This window comes from Struthio camelus, chromosome 6 (assembly GCF_040807025.1).
Source record: "Struthio camelus isolate bStrCam1 chromosome 6, bStrCam1.hap1, whole genome shotgun sequence".
NCBI classification, from domain to species: Eukaryota; Metazoa; Chordata; class Aves; order Struthioniformes; family Struthionidae; genus Struthio; species Struthio camelus.
The window spans coordinates 26,692,551-26,715,360 of NC_090947.1; the positions used below are offsets into that span (position 1 = coordinate 26,692,551).

Here is a 22,810-nt window from a genome sequence, read left to right on the forward strand (position 1 = left end):
AGTAACAAAATGAATCATGAGGATGTGGACACTTCTTGTGTAATAGCCATCTGCTTGTGTAGTACCAAGATATTGTTTTATATCTTCATACAAATCTTCAAGAACCATCATAAAAGGTAGCATTATTGTAGGATGTCAACACCGTGGGCTAAATCAAACCTCTTCAGCCCCACATAGCGAACGCTCTTTTAAATGTCTGTACATTTTCATCATCATCTTTCTCTGTGTAAGTGCCCACGGTGATTCAGACTTCAAGAGGTGGGTTTCTGAGAGGATTTATTTCTGTAGCAATATCTGAATGGGGAATAGGTCACCTTGGAATTGGAGGGACTGTTACAGAAATATTACTGGGACTTGTAAGAACTACTAAACAACAGGATGCTTAGATATATTATTATACAGCATGGAAAATGAGATAGAAAACAGCAAGTGTGCCAGTAAGGCAGAAGGAGGGGTATTAACTGCAGATAACTGCATTAGTCTACCATATATCTACAAGGTCCGAAGGGAAGGATTTCTGAAAATCTGCAATGTCTCTGGCCTCTATATCACTCTATCCTTAATCAGTCGGTAGCCTCCATCACAGTATTTACATGACAGCCTCAAAGGAGGTGATTCTCTAGTCTTTTCTTAAACCTTGCAGGGACGTGCTACCCTCATAGGTTCATTGTGATCTGCCTGTCTCGAGCAAAAGCATGAGGAAGGCTTCAGATGTTTCATTGGTAATTCAAACTGTAAGAGCCATGCAAATCCTGGTGAAACTGTATTTTCTTAATATTAAAATAATTCTTTTACAGTTGTGGAGGCATTCATATACAGCTTCGTATCACATCTATGATTTCAATACAAGGTCAGTAACTTTTGCAGTTAAAACATCTAGTTTTAACAGTATCTTGCAAAGAAATGGCATTTCACTGATTTGTCTTAGCTGCATTTTTTTTTCTGTTTTTCCAGTTCCATCTTAGATGACAGACTGCTACCTAATGATACACAGTATATTTCCTGGTCACCTGTTGGTCACAAACTGGTTAGTAAAGATAAGAGGAACTTATATATAAAGTTATTCCTGTACCTATGACATGAACTTTCTGGACTTTCTTACTGTTAGAGTAGCTGAGCTGAGTTTCCAAGTTGAGTGGTTGCTGTTGCTGGAATTGCTCTAGAATCTCTCTGTGTGTTTGTGTATTTTGTTTTGTTCTTTAAGTGAAAGGCATTCCTCTAAGTCCTAGCGGCCCGAATAGTCATGTAATGCACAAATACACAGGAACTTTGTGCTTTTATAGTTGCAGACAGTAGCTCATTCCTTTCGAAGGCAGCAGCATTGCGACTGTCTACTGACTCAACATTGTGATTTTTATCTTCTAATCACACCACAAACAATTAAATTTCATTTGATGGGTGCATATAAAAGGCTTTAAAGGATCAGAATCTTTTATCTTGTATGCTTTCCCACTGTCCTTCTCTTCCTCTCCTCATCCCCGATCCAAGGCAATTGTGACAGCTGCTGCTTTGCTAGGCTTGTATATTCCCTATTATGGGTGTTGGATTTGCCCTAAAGATCTTTCTGTCACAGAAGTATGCAGAGTTTGTTTATTCTTATTGCTTATGGTATAAGGATTAAAGAGCCCAACCACAGATGCAAGGGATGTTGGCAAGAGCTTTCTGCATCTCAGAGTGAAGCTCTGGCATAGAAATGTGTTGTTCCACTGTTGGGGAAAAAATGGAGTGGGGTGGAGAGGAAGGCAGGTGCCAAAAAAAAAAAAAAAAAGTCTTAGAGGAGTTCTGAGTGCTACAAAATAAATATACCATCTTTGCATCTTTTTGGGACAGTAAAGACCCTTATTAATGTTTTAGCAAAATCCTAAAACTACTAAAACTGGAGACAAATGAGCAAAAGAACAACTCCTAGTGGAGGAAAATAAGCTTATATCAGAAGAGAAATAATAGCAAAGTTCTTAAAACTCAATACAGTAATCATGTTATTTGTAGCAGTTGATTATTCTTTGCATCTCAGCTTGAAGCTAGGTTACTAGACTTGATTTATAAGTCATGTTTATTAAGCATCAATGATGTCTGGCAAAATTAAACTTTCACAGATAGTTTTTGTCATCTGAAGTAGAGGTAAATATCCCATTGGGTGCGACAAAGGAAGGAAGTGGGACTTAATCTGTCAGCAGTTCTAATCACCATGATGTCTTGCAGGTGTATGTTTGGAATAACAATATCTATATAAAAGCTTCACCAACAGCAGAAGCTGTGCAAATCACTAAAAATGGAGAAGAAAATAAAATTTTCAATGGAATACCAGATTGGGTTTATGAAGGTAACTGCATCAAGCATTTTTTATTGTGCATGATGATGTAAAAACTCATTTTTATTGCAACTATTTTACTATAACTGTTTTAAATCATTTCTTATCATTGAAAAGTTCAAAATAATATAAATCTGTATTTTAACAGAAGCCTGTATTTTGCCCTAGTTTTATACCTGAGTAGTCCGAGAATCTAAGAATGGAAATGGTTAGCCTAACTTACAGTGGTTCAATGGAAATCATAATGTGTGAATTAGCTTCATAGGATAGGCTGTAAGAATTGATTTCAGCACCCCAACAAGCAGTATCTGCTTTGGTATTTGAATTTCAATAAAAAAAAAATTCCCATTAAAAACTAATTAGAATAGTACTTCAGATATAAGAGCCAGTTTATCAATTATGACTTAAACACATTTACATCTTTTTCAGAGGAAATGTTTGGCACTCATTCTGCTCTGTGGTGGTCTCCAAGTGGCAATTTTCTGGCATATGCGTCATTTAATGATACAGAAGTTCCTGTTATTGAGTATTCCTTTTATTCTGAAGATACCTTGCAGTATCCAAAGACCATTAGAATCCCATATCCCAAGGTCTGTGTTATTTATTAAACATGGTTGTTCTGCAGTTTCATTAAGAGAAGAGTCTCATTTAATCAGTTTCTGCTAATGAAAATATTGTCTGTCTCTCCTCAACAGCTTGCTGTGATTACTCTTTCTGAAGTCAACAGCATCTGGCAATGTTAAAGTATTTTTATTATCTCCAGGGGAATGTGAAAAAAGTATGATTTAAGGTTTTGTTGTTGCTCCAGAAAATTTTGAGAGGTGGAAAGTAGATGTGGAGATGAGAAAAGCTCTTAGGGGACTGAAGTTCCCTCCTGGTACAAAGCATTTGGCAGATGTACTTTGCGTTAGGGTGGTGTACAGTACTAATAATAGAATCTTCTTCAATTAATTTAGTTTTTCTTAGTTGTTGGAGGCCTGTATTGGGATGAAGGGGAAGAATCTGCTGACAGAGTTTCATTGGCCACACCTAAAGTGGTTTCAGTTTTGGCAGTGAGATTGAAGCCTTTAGTGCATGCTTCTCCTCTTTCACCCACCTGTTTGACTTCTATGCCCGCTTCTCATGCTCAAGTTAACACTGGACCAAATGGTATGCGTGTCAGAGCCCAATATGCTCTGACCAGGTTCTTTTAGATTTTCTGCAGATGATGGATTTAATGTTCAATACCAAATTTATTCATCTGAAGTTATTTGCCATTATATAGGATTTTGATTTAGCGGTATGAAACAGCAATATACTTAAATTACAGTGAAGGTACAAATTGCTGTTAGCCAAGTGCGGCAGTTGCAATACACAGCTGAACTGCAGTACAAGCATGATTCTAGCCAGTGGTCTCTCTAACATGCTCCCCATCACGATGTGGGGCATCCCCAGCTGCCAAGGTTGCAACCAGCTCAAGCCCATTGCTCTCTTCCAAGTTGTTTTTGTTCATTGTTTGGTTTTTTTATTCTGTGTTTTGCTGAGCCATGTATGTGCTCCCCATGCTGGTCTGGCGAGCTGAGGAAGATGTCTGAGCTCTTAATTAGCTCCAGGACAAACAGTTGTGCAGCTGACTGATCCACTCCTCTGACATAGCTGTTTGTCTAGAGCAAAGGCCACCCTCCTGTCCCCTTGGTGCTGAGATACCTTCAGCTTTCCCTGCCACAGCTGTGCTCAGTCGCTCCCTGCCTTCCTCCCTGAGCTCCATGGGCACATCGCCCTTGCCCTTTTCCCCAGCGCCTGCCCCAGCGAAGGGGTACGTTGGCCAGTCGCAATGAGCAGCTCTGCTCACTGGTGACAGCGGGGCTCTGCCCTGACTGTGGCACCTGTGCAGGGATGTTGGTGCAATAGGTGTAGAATGAACTATCCATTTGAATAGCACCTTTTATTACCAGTCCCCTTCTGCTTGGTGTATGGCTGACTTCTGGAGATGAGTCAGCCACAGCTACCTAGCTGTAATGGTTAGGACCTATTCAGTTACCTCTTATTTCTAGAGAAGAAGGCCTTACTGACACAGTGATGTTGCTGTTAGTACCTAGTAGCACTACATTAAAAACAGCGGGGTACACACTGCAGTCCCAGCTGTGATTGCAGTGTAGAAAGCTATTGTACAGTCAGTTAATGTAAGATATCATTTTCCATGAAAAAGCACTTTTCTGTCTGTTAGCATAGGATTTGAGTCACTTTAAGATATTTTGTGTGGCATGTGAGATGAGATATGTTTCTAAATGTAGTCTTTCTTGCCTAGAAATACATAGCTAACGCTTTTATAAAAAAGAAGTGTAATTCATGTGTAGGTCTTAAGAATCACATTTAGAAACTTTCTGTCTTTTCACACAGTTTAAGTTAGCTGGTTCTAGCTGACTGTCTAGTAATTTCTTTGTTTATAATTTCAAATGCTTTTTTTCACCAAGAATGTTCTCTCTTCAAAAGGACAATGAAACATTTTATTTTTAGGCAGGAGCTAAAAATCCAACTGTGCAATTCTTTATTGTGGATATCCAGTCACTCCCTGATTTCAATTCTACTGAAATTTCTCCACCGGCAGAAATAAAGTCAGGGTAAGTAATTTTGGTTAAATGCTTGCTTGTTTCTGTTGTGAGAGAGGAGGAGCTTTTATGTGTGACCACCCTATATATTCAGTGTGTATTGTTTTAGCTGGTCATGTGGCTCTGGTAGCAACAAGATTTACCAGAGAAAATCTGCACAGAGATTATCCTCCTATAGTGATTATATATAGATGGCATATTCCATGTATGTTATATTCAGAAAGTGACAAGTTCTTGGCTCATCACATTCAGTGGAGTCTAACTATGGTGAAGTCATTTCACAGCACAACTTTAATATGAACAAGTTTTGCTATAATCAAATTATAATGTATGTATTGCAATTCGTTTGGGGAGGGGGAGAAATGAAACAAAATCCTTAACTGTAAGACAAGATTTGATTTCACTGGAAGTAGGCTCCCTGCAATTTTGTTTTGATGCAGAAAGTAATACTTCCTGCTAAGAGAAGGTATCTTGGTTGTCTTCTGATTTATATTTGAAATGTTTGTATTCTGTGGCAACATGGTGGAAACCAGCATCTCTCAAAGTAAATGGAAAACTATATTTGGCAAAATGCCCCTGGAAGTGTACAATATGATATACATTTATGGTATTTTGTAAAGAGTAACTAACTTGATTAAAAATGCCTGCCACAGAATGTGATATACTGGATCTGTGTTTTTGTTAGTAGTGGAGTTTTTTTTTGTTTGTATGTTTTTAACAATATTGTGGAAATTTTTAGAGATTTCCCATTACAAAAAGATGATGGATATGAAAATACAGGTTATACCGATGATTTTCAGAAAAAGCAAAGCCAGTCTGTTAGATAATGAATAAAACAGTATTTTGTAGTGGCTGGCCAAAAAGCTACAATTGGAGTAGAGCTGGTATCCTATTTTAGCCCTCAACAATGTATAAGTAGTATCTCTGTATTGAGGGTCACCAGGATCCACAAGTTTTTTTATCCTACCTCTGCAGTAACACTGCAATAGCTTGATGTTGTATAGCTGCTGTACATGTTTTCTTTCTCCAGAATTTCAGTACATCTGAATTATAAGTATTTTATGTTTACATCAGTTCTAGTTAGAATTTCTGTCATCTTAGAGTTATGTTTCATCTTTTGTTAACATCTAATGAAAGCAGAACAATGCTGCTTTGTAACCTGGCGAGAATAACTTTCATATACCTTCCAGCCTGGTACTCATCTGGATAACACACGCTGGATTTATATGGACTTAATCAATTTTTAAATGACTGTAACACTACATAAATCAGTATTAATACAAATATATATCAAGTCTTGAATGAGGAACATGAGGGTTTAAACCTGCTTGTCTTCCTCCTTGCCCTTCTCTGACTGTTAGCCCAAATAATGTTTTTAGTTAAATTGCAGCGTTCTAGGAAGGTGCAGGTAACACTTCCCTTGTCTTGTGCGTGTCCAGGTGCACAGAGCTTGTGCAATTACAGGCTCAGGCAATTACACAACAGCAAAATTACGAAAGTAGGAAAAGGCAATGTTCTTGTTGTATACTTTTGCTCCCAGAAGTGCAAAATATTGAATATTTTCAAAATACGCTGCCATATGATGGGAAATATCAACTTTCATGGTGGAAAAGCCTATCTGTGCTTCCTTGGAGATAAACTGTGAGTAAGACTAAATTTAAAGACAGCCCTGAGTTGAAGGCATACCTGTCCTCACCCATCTCGGTGGGACTTCCAGGAGGCACTGTACCTGCAAATAGTTGCTTCTTGTAACACTACGCAGAGCCTGTAGTATGCCCAGCAGCCCACCGTGCTTGTAGAGGGAGCAGCATGTTTCTGGTTCTTCAGACAGCCAGCTCTGGTAGGTAGTGGGCAAGAGGCGAGACGGTGCGCACTGTGCCAGAGCAGGTGCGTCCTCTGAACGAGAGGGCTTTGGTAGTGACATGAAAACAGGGAATGCCGGGAAACTCTCCCTACGCTGCCTCCTTTTGAGAGGCAAACAAAAAGATGGTCCTTAGCAATTAAGAACTGCAAAAAAAATAAAACTTTTGTCAGAAGGAAAGTTTTACTATTTGTCTATGAAAGACGCCAAAGTCTGGAATGGCAGTGTGTTGCCCCTTAAGATGGTAAATGAAACCTGTTAACTTTTTGCACAAATGACCACCATGAAACCCATGCAAGATTTAAACACCACTTTTGGCATCATGGATGCAGGAGTATCAGTTAACACGAGGATGAAAGCAATGAAATTTTCAGAGCAGAGAACTCCAAAAGATGATTGCAAGGACATCTTTCCTGAGCAGAAAATGAGGAAGAGCAATGCAGAACTGCTGTGATGTATACTTTGAATTAATTGCAACTCAGTTTCTAGTTTTAGGGATTCTACAATTGAAAACTGAAGGGACGTTCTAGCTTCCATACTAACTTTAAAGTACATATTATGCTATGAATGATCCTCTTTTTTTTTTTTCGGTATTGTCCATCCTGTCTGATACCTATAGTCTCTAGAATTATTAAGTTCTCTCACTTTGAAGGAGCAAAAACTGTAGGGCTAATTCTCCTTTTACAAACCAAGGCATACCACTATTATAGGTACATGAAAACCAGCAGTTTCTTTATTTCGTTTTTTTCCAAACAAGTTCCTTCCGTGCTTTTTAAATTTTATTGATCTAAGTTATACTGTTTGAAGCCAGTGACAACAGCAATATTAAATGTCCTACCAACTTTCCAGTCAAACATGAATTCAAAAATAGACCTTTATGGAACATGATTGCCAAACTGCAGTCTAGAAATAAACCTGAAAGTGGTCGGTAACCAGTTGGCATGTATTTTTAATCCATCTACACTAATTGTGGTGTTTTGTTCGGTTCTCCCCCCACTATTTTATGATCATGAAGATATTCATCCTCACCACAAAACTTCCCACGCGTTTTCGTTAGCGAACTTCGGAGAAAAAGGGAACATGATTCGGAGAAAAAGGGAACATGAACATGGAACTAAGTCAAATGTGCAAATTTCAGTTAAAAATGTAGAGGAGAGGTTTGTTTTATTTTAGTTCATAAGGCTTCTAGGAGATAGGAGACATCTAAAATAAGGAAAGAGTACATCTAACGGATCGTAATGGTAAACAAAGCCACTAAATTTTTATGTGGTGCCTTTTTAAAAATAATATACAAGAATATTCATGAAAATGATATTTTTTCAGATTCTTTTTCAGATAGTTTGATTCATCATGTCAACTAGTTAGCATTCTGAAGATAAAAGTAAAATATTCACATAGTAATATTTACTTTTAGTGTGGTTTCTTCCTCCATTCTAAGTAATGGAAATAAATACTAAACTGAACAAAGATGCATATCGCTCAACAGATGCTTAGAAGCTATCAATTTCATAGAGAGAAAAGAGTATCAACTCCAAAATCCAAGACCCATTCGACTAAATAGTAGGAAGAATTTCCCCTAGATGCAGACAGTATGAGATTCATGGCATAGTCTTGAGTAGCTATTATTTCATATATTAGAAGATAGTGGTCTGGCTGTTAGTATTTAATTGTAGTCTTTCTGGAAGCGGGTATACACAAACCATCTAAATCTTTACTGTATGAATGAAAGTAACCAAGTAGCCAAATAATTTACAAAAAAAGTAGCATATTTAGATTTGCATCAATATTTGTCTTTGGAAGCGTCAATTGAAATGAAAAAAGCTGAATGAGTCTCATTCAGTGAATCGCTGAGTACTATTGTATAGTACATTAACGCAGAGAGAATTTTAAATATCTAACAGATTTTGCTATTTTCAGGGATCACTACTTGAGTGTTGTAACATGGGTGACAGATGAAAGGATCTGTCTGCAGTGGCTCAGAAGAATTCAGAATTTTTCAGTCCTCACAGTCTGTGACTTTGCAGGAGCCACTGGAGACTGGACATGTCCACAGGTAAGAAAAATGAGGTTGACAAGGTCACAATGCTTAATAAAGGAGACTAGGAAGGTACTGCTCTAGTACATCCCTGTATTTATCTTTGTACAAACACAGACTGATACAAAATAAGCATAATTCTTGTGGGATTGTTTGTTTTTTCTTTCTCAGGAAAAACAACGTACAGAAGAAAGTAGGACTGGCTGGATTGGCACAGTGAGTGTTCAGTTTCTAAAACTGCCACATGTTAAATAACACAGTGATAGTTAAGTCACTTTCTTAGGAGCTTCTTGCCTGTTGTAATGATCCTGTGTGCAGATATGATCTATTCATGAGTTGGGCTTTGCATATATAAGAAATGGTCTCAAATGGGACTGCTTGCCTGCCCTCCTCGCACACGCTTTTCAAGCTGTTGTGGGATGGTGGTTCTGAACTCCCCGGGTTGGGCTGACAGTGCAGCACAGGTTGGAGCTGTATGTAACTGTCCCCCTTGACCTGTGCATCGTCTTCAGCTCACTGAAAAGCAGAGAGCTCCTTCCAGACTCCTTTTTAAATTCGAACCTATTGCTTTGGTAACAGTAGGTGGGGGAGTGCGGGAGCTTGGATTCAGAATTCCCTTTATGTTGGAGTTGCCAGCAGTACTATTTGGCTGCTCTCCAATGTTTCTGCCACTGCTAGAGTGATCAGGGAATAAAATGTATTAAGAAATGTATGCTATAACTTTTGAATTGAATCCGAGGAGGTGTGTAGAAGACAAAAGTCGTTTTTAGCAGTTCAGATTGCAAAAAAACCATCCCAAGTTCTCCCATTTTTGTTTTTTTTATTTATTTTTCCCCATCGCTATTGCAGGCAGCTGGGGACAAGATGCATACAACTGACCGGGTTAAAATTTTCATACGCTTCTGCCAAACGAATCGTTGCTCCCTGGATGATGTTTTCTAAACTGCCTTTCAGTCCTTTTGTACATGGTAGAGAGTAGGCACCTAATGAACTACACAGAAGATCTGGGGGAAGTGAAGCAGAGATTCAAAAGTTCAGACTTGGAGGGAGAAGTGAGTTTCAGAGTTTTTGATGAGAACACAGAGTACACTTTCCACTCCCGCATTTTCCACATGCTGATTATGCTTTAGTCACTAATTCACTTTTGAAGTCAAAAATGAAAGTTTAAAGAAATGCAAAGAGGGAGGCAACAGCAGGGATGAAATCATCCGCAGTATGAAGATGAGAGATCAACCCACCTGCTGTCAAATTTGATATGGAAAGGAAGGCCTTAACGCTGACACATTTTGCTTCTCTGCAGCAAAGGCTTCACAATTAGACAATGTGACGATCAAGCTGCAGACTTTGTAAACAGTTGTGCAAAATGAGAGGGCAAAATGCGAGTCTGTGCCATTAAACTAGGTTGTTGGGTTTTTTCTTTCTTTTAAAGAGACAACCCACATCCTAGGAGCTGTTGGAAGAAAAAGGCAATCTCAATGTATAAGTCTTGGATTTGAAAAGGGAGTGGAAATGAGGATTGAAGAGGGGAGGTAGTGTCTTTATCCCTTTCTGTTGTTCTCATCTACTTACGGACAAAACGGCTTCTGACTGAGCAGGGATACTTGTGTGTGTGCATGTCAAACAATTGTATGTATACATGTATAAACTATAGATATAAACATGTATATGTGTGTATATCTATAGTCCCCTCCCACTCCCTCTAAATAGAGAGGAACTAGTAGTGAATTTAAGAATGTTTGAATGCAGCCACGGTGTTGCTGCATAAGGCTTCCAGGTCACGAGCTAAGTTAGAGCTCTCCAGTTGAATTAAAGAAAAGTCACACTTGGAAAGGACCAAGACTGTGATAGGAGAGAGGCTAGCAAAATATTTGCCATGCTGTTTTACGCAAAAATATTACTATAGAAGAAGCAGCGGTTATTGGGAGCACATAGGCTAGAGGGACTCAAGTTCTTCGTCGCTTGCTGGAGATGAGGAACTTTATCCTTCTGCTCAGAGTGTTTTTTTCATTTCAGAAGTGATTCTCATCTCAGAGATGTTGCATTGCATGAATTGGCTAATTGGTGTGTAGATGTTCTGGACATGTATCACAGAAATAACTTTTCCTTCATTTGGATTGAATTCATTCCTCTATTTTCCCTATGCCATGAGAACACTTGCAAAAGACAGTCAGTAGGAGCAATATGTTCATTTCCATTAGTCCCAATTGAGAGATGGATAGTTCCTTCATGAAATATTCCAGTTTGGACTCCCTGGCATTTTGAAATCACCTTTACTTACTAGTAAAATTTGCTAGCAGTTTGTTTTCATTGAAAAAGGGGGGAAATTTTGCACTGTCAAGCTAAAAATAATTCAGAATTCAAAGAACTTTTTCACAAGTATATGTTTTAAAAAGGGAAAGTCAGAGAAAGTGTATCTTTACAGAACTTGCATTGCTAAAGGTTACACCTTGATGTTAGAGTGGAACAGAGTAAAACAGTGACTTTAGAGGTAGATGGACATGCAATTTCCTGAAGTGAGGGGAAACTAGGAATACCTGGGGGCCTTCAAATGCAAGGGAGGTAGGAGAGGACATGCATCATTACCAGAATACTAATACTAGGAAAATCTGCTGCTTAAGGAGCAATGAAGTATTTTAAGTGTAGTTACTTTTGTTGTAATGGCTACAGGTTCTACTTGCTAAATCATCAGGCAGAATACTTTACAGTATGTTTAATGACGAGTTAGTTGAAGTACTGAAACTTCTGTTCTTCTATTAAAACCCAAATTTACCATTTTGGTTTGGGATTTTTTGTTTGCTTTAATACTTTAATAGACATCTCTCTTGTGTTCAAGTTTCAGCCATCTGTCCCTTACTTTGCACCTGACAATACTACCTACTACAAAGTCTTCAGCAATGCAGTGGGTTACAAGCATATCCATTATATAAATGGCTCACAGGTAAGTGTTAAGTTTTAGGACAGTCAGTGCTGACTCCGAGTTCTGCTGGCCAGCATGGAGTTTCGCATTGTAGTTTTTCTTTTTGCCTTACTTATTTTTTGCTTTCTTTTTTTCTTTTCTTTTCTTTTCTTTTTCTTTCTTTTTTTTTTTCAGACTCCAATAGCTATTACTGGAGGGAAATGGGAAGTAATCAGCATAGCAGCTGTAACCAGTAATTTTTTGTAAGTATTGCAATTAAGCTATAGGTTTCTATCAGGAGAACTTGTAACAAGAGCCTAAGCAGACAGGAGGGCAGTAGTGGGCAAGGGTACCATTTAACTTATTAAAAATCTCATCTAATCATGCAAGATAGTCCTTTAAGTAGTGTTCTGTACTGTAAATATCTTAACATAACCAATATGTTTTCCCTTTATAGATACTACATCAGCAATGAAAATGGAATGCCAGGAGGAAGAAATCTTTATAAGTAAGATGCTTGTCATGCAGTATGAGTAAAATATTTGTTAGCAAAAAATATAAAGTATTGGAAAGTAAGATTAGGAAGTTCAAAGTCTAATGTGGAGTCCTATATGGGATATTTAATTAAAAACAGTTTAGGAATATAAGCTGTGAAAGTAAGTGAAATATTTTTCTATGAATTCGGTTGATTAAATGAAATAGTGTGAGAAGAACCAGTTCCCAAAACAAAACCTCTATTATTCAAAAGTTTAAATTCTACTTTCTTGGCTATTTAAATCAATAAGGATTCTACTCCTGAATCTTATCTTCATTTGGTCATTTTATTTTAAAAAAGCATGCATTTGTTCAGCACAATTAAAAAAAAAAAAAAAGCAGCTTTCATCTCTGAAATGAAACTCGACCACTTTGCAGAGTACTCTTGGAAAGCAGTCCAAGTTCTTCTAAATGTGTTAGCTGTGATCTGAATAAAGAAAGATGCCAATATTATTCTGCGTCCTTCAGCAAAGATGCACAGTATTATCAGCTAGATTGTTATGGTGAGTATATCCCAAATTAATTGACATAAACAATACTCGCTGTTTAGTTGAGTGGGGAATTTCACTTCATCAGGATCCTGATATGCACTGTGTAACAATGATGTATGTTAGTATCTTTGGATGTATGCATTGACAGCAGAAAAACATACCCCCCCCCCATCACCTTGACAAAAATTGCAAGGGATAAAAATTATAGCCCTACCCATCAATGGACCTTAAAGGGGTGGCAAAACAGTCCTCTCATATGCAGATCTGAACCTCTTCAAGAGCTGCTCTTGTAATCAGATGCCATTTGCAACGTGCTAAAAATGGCTGTAGCCTGCTGCTACTTCAGAGCAGGTTGAATGAACAGTAACAGCATATCCTTCAAATTATGCTGCCTTTGTTGCAATTGTTTTGTGACGAAGTGGAGATGATGTACTTACTTCAGGGACAGATAATGGAAAGAAGTTTCTGTTCCAACCATAGCAGGTTGGAAATCATTGGTAAAGTTATGTAGGAAGACTTGTTTTTCTCCTATGCTGTTCCTGTATATATATAGCATTGCACGTAGATGTACTATTTGAGGGAATATGCTGCACATGGGAAGCTGTGTCATCTGTAGAAGGATTTGGAGGCTCTCCTGGGAGCAAGGCAAGCAAGAGGCTGGGTAAAGAGAAGTAGTTTTCCATGTGTGGGAATAAAATTATAATGGGTAGTGTCATTCAGCGAATCTAATGAATGTAATCTTATGCGAAGCTTTTGACCTGTGTTTGTGCTAGATAGTGCAAGGGATAAACTAATCAGCGTGGGGGGGGGAATATAACATTCTCTGATATTTCTCCTAAACTTGAAATGAATGTTGTTTTTAAGATGCCATGGTCTTATTTGAACTGTGGGCTAGAAAGAAAGACAGACAGCAGAGAGGGAATCATTCTGTTGGATTGTAAAATGCTCTGTTGAAGATTGCTAGAATCTCTGTGACTACTCTGAGAAGGCTTACTGATTTGCAAACCATGGTCCACAACTGATTGGTAGACCTTGTTAAGAGCAGAAGTTTAATTCTTCAGTACCTCACAGTCAAATAGTTTGTCTGCAAGAAAGTTTGAATATTGTATGTGGTCCTGTGAGTCCAGGTCCTACTGACTTAAAATCTGTATGTGCAGACCAGATGGAAATCAATTCTGAAGCTTTTTGATTCACCCACTTTCAATTACTCTTCAAGGGTCTTGTTGTGAGACAGCGTATAACCATGAAGGTTTTATGCTCTATTAACAGGTCCTGGTCTGCCCATGTCTACGTTGCACAGAAGCAGCGATGATAATGGTATGGGATTGTCTTAAAATATCACTTATATCAAGCCAGAAACTCACATTATAAATTCAATTTAATTTTGTTCTCATTGCTTAGTACAATAGATAAAATATGTCAGTTTTAAAGGCTAAATTTAATTTCAGATATTTTGGTTTACTTAACCAGAAAGATAAACTGTGTAGCTCAGTGTACACTTACTCATATTTTATTTAACGTTATTTTACATTGTGCTAGAAAACAGTGAGTAATGTATGTCTTGTTTGTTGGATAATTGTTCAGTTTTTGTGAAATTGCATTTAGTTGGAAAATGTGCAAACCAGCTTTAAAAATTATTAAAGGAAAGCTATACCATGAACATTGAATATGTGAGGAAAAACAAAGATTGTGGTGAACTTAGAGTGCAGTGTAGGTTGCCATCACCTCAAAGGGAATTTTTAAACTGGTATTACAAGATAATATTTCTAGTCTTCGACTCTTATCAACTTTGCTTTTCAGTCATCAGATACTTGGAAAACAACACTGAACTGGACAATTCATTGCAAGATATTCAAATGCCTTCAAAAAAATTTGGCTCCATTAGAGTAGGTGGATATGGTAAGTTTAAAAGCATCTTTTACCTTTCTTTCCCCATTTTCCAAAGTGCTGTGAGGTCTTCTGCTGAAAAGCATGACAGAGAAGTTGGATGGTTTAGGGGGAATTATTGCAGTTCTTCAGCGCTTAGAGGCAAGATAGAAGTTTTTTTCTGAAATCCCAAAACATTCTAATCTAAGATTAGATTTCTAACTTTTTCCATAGAGTGATGTATGGAGGTTTTTGTGATGATAACAATTGGCTCCTTTGTTCTCTGTTAATTGCCTGTAAAAAAGAAGAGGTCCCTACTGCCAGCTATTTGGGGAAGGGAAAAAAAAAGGAGGGGCACAAAGCTCATCAAAAAGGTCTTCACTTTCGGCATGTGTTAGCAGGCAGGGACAGTGGAAGAACGAAACAATTGTTATCCATAAATGGGCACAGAATACAATAGAAAAACTTCTTTGCAAAATCATTTAGGCCACACTTCAACAGGACCACCTGTGACTTTCTGTATGGAAATATTCCTATTGAATAGTCACATTCTTAAAAGTATATTTGAACTCAAAAGCTATGCAAACCTCTGAATGGCAAAATAGAACAAAGTATTAGTAAAACTGCTAATGCTTTGCTAACCCTGCTCATCTACATCTGTACGTCAGGCTACAGAAGCTTCCTTGAAGTGTTCCTAGGTTGAGGAACATCAGGTGGACCAGCAGTAGTAGGCCTGATACCTCTCTGAACTGTTCTTGCTACAGCCTTTGCTCTTAGCCTTTCCCTTCATGACAAACTTGCTCTTGATAAAATGCATGAGAATATTCTTAATGAAATTATGTTTTACAAACTGTATTGAGTTCCCTCTGCCGCTGTTACCTGTTCTTTTTGATGCCACTCTCCTTCCACTGTTTATCTTATTTATATAGTAACTGTCTTTACCTTTATGTTTTCTGTCTTTTATTTTAGTCACATTTTTACTAGGGCTAAAGATGAAATCTTCCAGGCAAGATGGAGGTTTAAAGATGTTCTTCGTGCTATCAGTTGTGTATTCGTCTTTTTATTCCTCTTTGTTCTTACTACTTCATCTCTTCTGGGTAAAAGCTTTTGGGTAAGGGGAATCTGTTTTTAATGTCACCAATAGGAGAAGTAGATCCATTTATGTGGTCCTACTTCAAGTCTCAGGTCTGCTTACAAATTCATGTATGTACTTGTCAAAGAAGAAGTCCGTGCCTGTAACTATACGCTACATAGATGTTGGAAGAAAAAAAAAAAAAAGAAAAAAAAATGTATTTTCATATGTTCAGTTTAGAATTATAATTTTTCAGTGCTGATTATCACATTTGTATTTTAATGTGGTACATATTCATACTTCAAAAAATTCCTGTACAACTTGCACTCTAACCGTTACTTCAGTGCGGACTGTCAGCATTGTTTTATGCTTCCTTTGCAGCATCCATTCTTTTGAAATTCATGAGTGAACAATCAAGCCAATTGGTTTCCAAAACTTATCTGTGGTCTGCATTTAAAGCGTTTGGCTAACTCTCAGCCAACTTTGGTAGACAGAACAAAATGGATGGAATGGGAATCACTGTTACCTGAGAAATAACAAATAATTGGATGTGTTTCTGGGACACATTACAAACCCTCATGCACAGCCTACCTGGTAGTTTCATGATATTTGGAGTTTAGTTTTAGAACTGGGAGAGAAATTTGACTAGAGAAAAAGTTTTTGTTAGATTGACTAGGAATATTTATTAGGGTCTTTCAGATGAAATTACTTTTTAAGTTTTAGGAGGTGACTCAAATATGCTTTGTATGAATTGCAATGCATATGGAAGTATTTCACTAGAACTAAGTCAAGCTCTTTTCACTTTTAGACCTGTGGTATCAAATGATTTTGCCTCCCCATTTGGATTCATCAAAGAAGTACCCTCTGCTTCTCGATGTGTAAGTCTTCGAGTTACATGGCAATGTTGTGTTAATAATCACTTTCATCTATTTCAAATGCTCCTAATAACATCAGAAAACATGAAACTGGCATGCTTTCTCATTACTGCTTAAAGTAATTTTAAGAGAGAATGAAAAAACAAGGTGTATCCCAATTTATCATAGATTTCTGTCTGAGAAGATGATGTAATGCTTAGCAAGAGTGTATTTTGCTCGTGGCAGTGAAGCAGATAGAGTGTCTCTGATGTAAAAATCTTGATATGAGCATTATCTTGCCTCCTTTTCCAGATTTAGAGTTCCCTGGGAATCGAAACTGCAAGGAGATTGCAATTCTGGAATGCAATGTCTTTGACCAATGAGATCACAATGTCACTGGTCAACGAAATTGCTTTCCCGAATGAAACCTTGACTAAGCCACGTAACTGAAAGCTGAAGTAAAGTGCGATGTCATGTTTTCTCTGTGGTGTCTGACTGTCAACTGCTATTGGTAAACTGTATTCCATGGTCAGGCTTTCATTTGCTGCATTTTTCCCATAAATTAAAGACCTCAAAGGCCATCACCATCAAGTTTTAAGATCTTCCCCAAGTCTTTCTCCTAATTGAAAACCATGCTAAAATTTTTATCTATGCTGCAAAGAAAAGGGGTATTTTCCCTTTTTGTTTCCAACATCAGACATTAGCCCTTCCTCATCTATTCAAGTAATTTTGTCTTTTCTCACACTCTCAAAATATTAAATGAAATCCTGGAAGAGCTGACTGCCCAGTAGGCACTGGTGTTCAGTCTAGAGGAAGGGTGCTGAGCCTGTAGTTCTGGCTGAGTATGCTTTGCAAGCAACTTCAGTGCTGCCTCAGTGCCAGTCTATGCGAGGTGAGTGACAACGTGCTGGCATGGAGGCTCTCATCAGTAATTGCCTAGATGTTGGAGGGTGCAAACTTGTGGAGCTAATTTGGCTTTGTTTACTTTATAAGCTGGTTACGCAGCAGCAGCACTGAAAGGGAGTGAGCAGCTCAGGAATCACTGTCACCTCAACTCGCTTCTGCAGCTCCCCATCACCTCGTTCTTCAAAATATGTCATATGTACCTTCTTTCTCCTGGATAAATGACAATCTTAGTGTGCAGCTATGAGACTAAAGGTGGTTTACCATGTCTGGTCAAGAAAGTAAAGCAAGTAAATAAGTTAATACAAAGTTTTATTTTAGCTGAGCTTGCTTATCCTTGTGCTATAAAGCTGAAAAAGATATTTTTTTAGGAAATTATTTGGGGGGAGGGGAAAGCTGTTGTTTTTGAAAGCCTGATTCTCCTTGGAGGAGGCTGAGCAGCCCTAACTCTTGAATCTATGAGACTTATTTGTATGGTCTTCAGGTGAACAAATGACCATGTTCTATTATGCATTATATGCATACTGTTATTTTATCTATCATTTACTGAAATCAACATAAAGATTCTTTAAGACTGGGATGGCTGTTACCTCAGATCTACAGTGCACGCTACTGAAATAGTAGAAAAGTTGATGCGTTTTGTCCTCTTCTTACTGAAAACCATCAATTTTTTTTTCCCTTTTGAATTAATCTTTATTGGAAAAGTACATATTTTTTGTTGGTAAACGTTTTTTGCTATTCCGAGAGACAAGCTAAGATGCATAAGAAAGACATATTGACCAGACCATGAGCACGTGCTCTTTGCTCTGTTCTTGCTCAAGTACTTCTGTGCGTGCTGATATGCTTCCCTTTAACTGGAAATTACTGAAATTATCTCTTCATTAAAATAGAAATTGTTAACTTTTTTTTTTTCCCCCAAAAGCTGAATCCCTAAGGAGAATAGCTATTTGCTGTTACTGGTTTTTCCCTCCAAGTGTTATTGTTAGGTACATCTTAATATAATGTAACTTGGTAGCACTGTAATAGTTTTTGATACGCCTGCTGAGCCTTTTAATGAGTAGTCTATATTTTTTGCTTATTAACACCTCTTTTGTTTTTGATTCTATTTTATTGACTTACCTGGGCTTTTGTCAGCATCACCTTTGCTTCATAGTGATGTTGATATCAGGAAATTCCCTCAGCAGTATCAGGAACCACAGTGTATAGAAACACAGGTAGATATTGATTATTCCTAGTAGTTTTTCTCCTCTTACAAAACTGGGGAAAATGGATTGAAAAGCCATAGGAGCCACTCTTTCGTTTCTTACTCTGGTAGGCCTTTTATTGAACATTGAAACTCAAATGACTAAACTTGCTAACACAACAAAAAAAGGGAATTTGGTCTGGATTTTTGATAAGCCATTCAAAAGAATAATAGCTTCTTATTACAGCAGAAAGCAGTAACTTTCCCAAATAAAATCCAATCTACTTTATTAATTAAAAGTTGCATTTCCAAAAGCATATTGCTTTTAATACGCAGGTAAGCTGCAGTTTGGAGTAAGTTAGCAATGCCTTTTTTGTCAGCTTAGTTTCATTTAAAAGTTTGCCCTTCTGTATTTGCCAAAAATTGTCAGCGGTAACTGTACTTCAAAACCTTGATGAGCGAACATGTAGAGAGTAAATGCTTGAATCTTATGGGACTTTTCACCTAGGTATGCAGGACCCTGTAGTCAGAAAGTAGATTACGCCTTCCGGATCAACTGGGCTACTTATCTTGCAAGCACAGAACAGATCATTGTGGCTAGTTTCGATGGCAGAGGAAGTGGCTACCAAGGGGATGAAATTATGCATGCAATAAACCGAAGACTAGGAACATATGAAGTGGAAGATCAGATAGCAGCAGCCAGGTGAGGTGCAGTGAAATGGTCAACAAAGGTGAAGGTTTTGAATGGTCGTCTTAAAATTATTGGCAAAAACGTAACTAAAATCTACATTCATTTTACATGCTGAAGAGTGTCATTTATTTGCCAAGAATTATTTTATGCTTAAAAAGAGAAAAGAATTAATGCTTTAATAACAAATTTACCGTAGCCGTATTTCTACGGAGACGATAGCTTTGGCACATGGGCAAAAGGACATGCTACCAAAGCGCTTGTAGCTGAAAGTTTTACTCCAGACTTTCTGCGAGGTTCTGCTGTGACGACAAGTTACTTATATTTGCTGAACTACGCAGCGTTTATATCTTGGTGGTGTTTCAGAATCTTTTTTTAAACCTGGACTGGATTTACAGGTGTCAGTCTGTCCCTTACCGTCACAAAATTGAGTTCCTGTTCTACTTTAAAAAAAGGGGGGGGGGGGAAGGGGGAAATCTAACCTATATCCAACAAATGATACCAATGCCAGGTATGTGGATAGAGGGCTTCGGCAGAACTCCTTCGGGTTTTGTTTTTCATATTCACACATATTTTTCTGAATTGTTTTAAAGACATTGCATTTTGTCATAAGCAGTCACTGCTGAAGTGGAACATGCTTATTTAGACAACAGAAAGAGGCCTACATGATGGAAAACAGGAGCACGTGTGTAATTGCAGATATCTGCAATCCATTAAGCATTTAATTATTCTGTTTGCTTTTAGAAAATTTTCTGAAATGAGCTTTGTTGATAAGGACAGAATAGCTATTTGGGGTTGGGTAAGTACTCAAAGTAGTTTGGCTATTTATTATTTAATTGTAACAACTAGTTGCACTGCCTCCTCTGTCCTTGATGTGCCTGAACGTTTGGGGTAACAAACCTCTGGGCTCATGGCACAGTCCCATAACTGAATTGATGAAGGACGTGATGCAAATGCCTGTATGCACAGAGACATTGCTCTTCTGCAAGCATTCAGGGGCTTTTGAAACAGAAAACAGCTCTACCAGAGGGATTAAAAACAATTTAAAGGGATACTGCCAGGTTCCCGTGTACAACATGATCCAATAAAAGAAAAAATTCAAGTATGTGTTCACTAGTGTCGCTAGTTCACTACGTGTTCACTAGTATACTAAACCTGTGGTCAAAAGGAATTTATTTTTTGAGTTCTCAGGTTGTCAGCCTCTCACTAAGCACCTTAATTTTGTTTGTGGTAGCTTTGTCAGTAATCTTTACTAAGACCAGATTAGGCAAAGTATTTATACATGGGTTTAATCAGTAACTACATACATTACCTTGCTGATCCCATCAGGTGGACTTAAATATGGAAGGTGAAGCAAACACTTGAGAGCTTTGACCTAGGACCGAGCTCCATTTGCTCTAGTCTAATTTCAAGATGAGAATGACATCCAAAAATTGCTCATCTTTTTAAATTTCCCAAACTTCCCAAAATAACCCTTTTAAACTGTTGAGACGGGCAGTCATGTGGGCAGTCGATGACATTGTTTAGGTATCTCACAGCCTGAATGCTCAAGTATGTCAGGTATTTAATCATCTGTCTGTCAGGCGAGAGCCTGGGACTGCATTTTCTGTGCGCAGCAGGCAGTGTATCGTTGCACAGTTCCTCCCACAGACTCCGCAGAAGATGCCTCGCTCCCCAGTCACAGTCTCGCTCTTGCCGCTCTGGAGGAGAGGTGGCAAGTGAACTGCGGTGGGCCTGCTCCGAGGCAGTTGTAAATTTTCTGATGCCCCGGTGCAGCTCGTCATCCAGCGTGTTATGGGCCCGAGCTTTGGTTGCCCCCGCCAGGCACGGAGAGGGGACACAGTGGGTCGACAGGGGCTTGCCTCCTGTCTTTCGCTGCTGCCTGCGGTGCCACCACACGCTGTCGTACTGAGCCGAGTCACGGTTCGGCGGTGTTTGCACCCCTTTTCCACAGCGAGTTCTCATTCATCAGAGCCACAGCTGTCATACGTGTTCTGATGCCGATTTCCCCCACTGAGCGGGCGGGGTGAGATCTGACCCAAATTCAGAATGGAGTTCATTAATACGAAAAATGCTGAGCCCGTAAACGTCTGATGAACAGTTTAGCAGATGGGCCCCATCCTTTTCTTTCCGACTAAAATAACAGCACTGTTTTCTTTTCAGTCTTATGGGGGATATGTGACCTCCATGGTGCTTGGCTCTGGAAGCGGAGTGTTCAAGTGTGGAATAGCGGTTGCCCCTGTGTCACGTTGGCAATATTATGGTATGTGATGGCTTCCTCGTTGCAAGGATTCCCATATGTCTTGCAGTCACATGCTGCAAAGTGTTGATTCATAGCGTAGAACTTTGATTATCTACTAGATACCATGTAAATGCCATTTGGTCTGTTTTGATGAACTCATGGATATTACATTTCAGAACTCAACCAATTCCCTAAATCTTATTTCTCATTTTAAAAAGTCAGATGCAAAGTTACAGAAAATCTCTTTAACCTTTAATGAATGTGAAATTATTGTACTATTTGTAGTATTACTGTAATGTAAATGTCTGTATTTGCATTCCAGAGCTGCCATGTGTTCTGAGGTGCTGAATGCAGAAATCCTTTACTATTAGACTTTGCTTCCTCAAATGCTACTTTGCTTATAAAAATGAACTGCGAGACTTATCATCAAACCTGAACTATAAACTACTCTCTCAAAATGACAGAATGGGATTTGAATTCCTTCTGGTTAGGTGTTTTTTTTCCTTCTAGAGTTTAACATTTGGATTTTATAAATTTAATCATAGGATGTGATCAATGTGATAAAAACTAACTTCTGGACAAACGGACAAGTCTACACATGCTTCAACCTTATAATAGTGTGTAAGGTTGTAGTTGCGTGACACTACAAATGCAGTTATAGGGGACCTCTTCCCAGCTTAAAAAATTATATATAAAAATATAATATAATGGTATGATTTTAACTTTTCTAGTTTGGATTTGTCTGAAAACAGTCAAAGGAAAGCCTTTCCTGGCAAACTTCTATTAAATAAGGCTTAATTTATCATTGTGCATCTAGCAGAGAGGCTATATAACAGGATATTATGTGCTCTGGCTAATTCAACAGATCAAGTCATGCTGCCAGGTGTTAGTAGTAGTCAGCTGAGGATATAGAGATGTTTTCATAATGTTTTGGATGTGAATATTGCAGTATGGCAGGGAATCTTTTATAATGAAGATCAATATCTAAAATTCCTCTTTTAATTGATTAGATAAAGGAAATAAGGGCATACACATTCAACATTAAAGAACAGTGTGTGACTGCTGATAGGTAGTCAAATGGATGTTATGACATGATGACAGAGCATTGGTTCATACGGCATATAATAAGACAGCAAAGCTGCAAAAGCAATAATACATCATGCTGAAAAATCTGTGGAAAATTGGAGATGCTGAATTTTGACAATAAATAACATAGTGCCTAGCTGAGTCCTAATTCACTGCTTATATTTCCTTTGTTAGGTTTTCAGTAGCAAACACTTAGATAA

The 22,810-nt window shown here is 38.1% G+C and overlaps 1 protein-coding gene across 1 annotated transcript in view; it reads left to right on the forward strand.

Annotated features, from left to right (window-relative positions):
• DPP4 (dipeptidyl peptidase 4) overlaps positions 1 to 22,810 on the forward strand; it is a 44,068-nt gene that overhangs the window by 10,350 nt on the left and 10,908 nt on the right. The window contains exons 6-22 of the mRNA XM_068948788.1: positions 798 to 850; positions 955 to 1,027; positions 2,203 to 2,323; positions 2,741 to 2,901; positions 4,808 to 4,911; positions 8,678 to 8,813; positions 8,967 to 9,011; positions 11,629 to 11,733; positions 11,887 to 11,954; positions 12,149 to 12,199; positions 12,604 to 12,728; positions 13,986 to 14,033; positions 14,517 to 14,615; positions 16,463 to 16,532; positions 19,103 to 19,297; positions 20,027 to 20,081; positions 21,446 to 21,545. Of these exons, the coding sequence (XP_068804889.1) occupies positions 798 to 850; positions 955 to 1,027; positions 2,203 to 2,323; positions 2,741 to 2,901; positions 4,808 to 4,911; positions 8,678 to 8,813; positions 8,967 to 9,011; positions 11,629 to 11,733; positions 11,887 to 11,954; positions 12,149 to 12,199; positions 12,604 to 12,728; positions 13,986 to 14,033; positions 14,517 to 14,615; positions 16,463 to 16,532; positions 19,103 to 19,297; positions 20,027 to 20,081; positions 21,446 to 21,545 (1,609 nt within the window). The remainder of the gene's footprint in view (positions 1 to 797; positions 851 to 954; positions 1,028 to 2,202; positions 2,324 to 2,740; positions 2,902 to 4,807; positions 4,912 to 8,677; positions 8,814 to 8,966; positions 9,012 to 11,628; positions 11,734 to 11,886; positions 11,955 to 12,148; positions 12,200 to 12,603; positions 12,729 to 13,985; positions 14,034 to 14,516; positions 14,616 to 16,462; positions 16,533 to 19,102; positions 19,298 to 20,026; positions 20,082 to 21,445; positions 21,546 to 22,810) is intronic.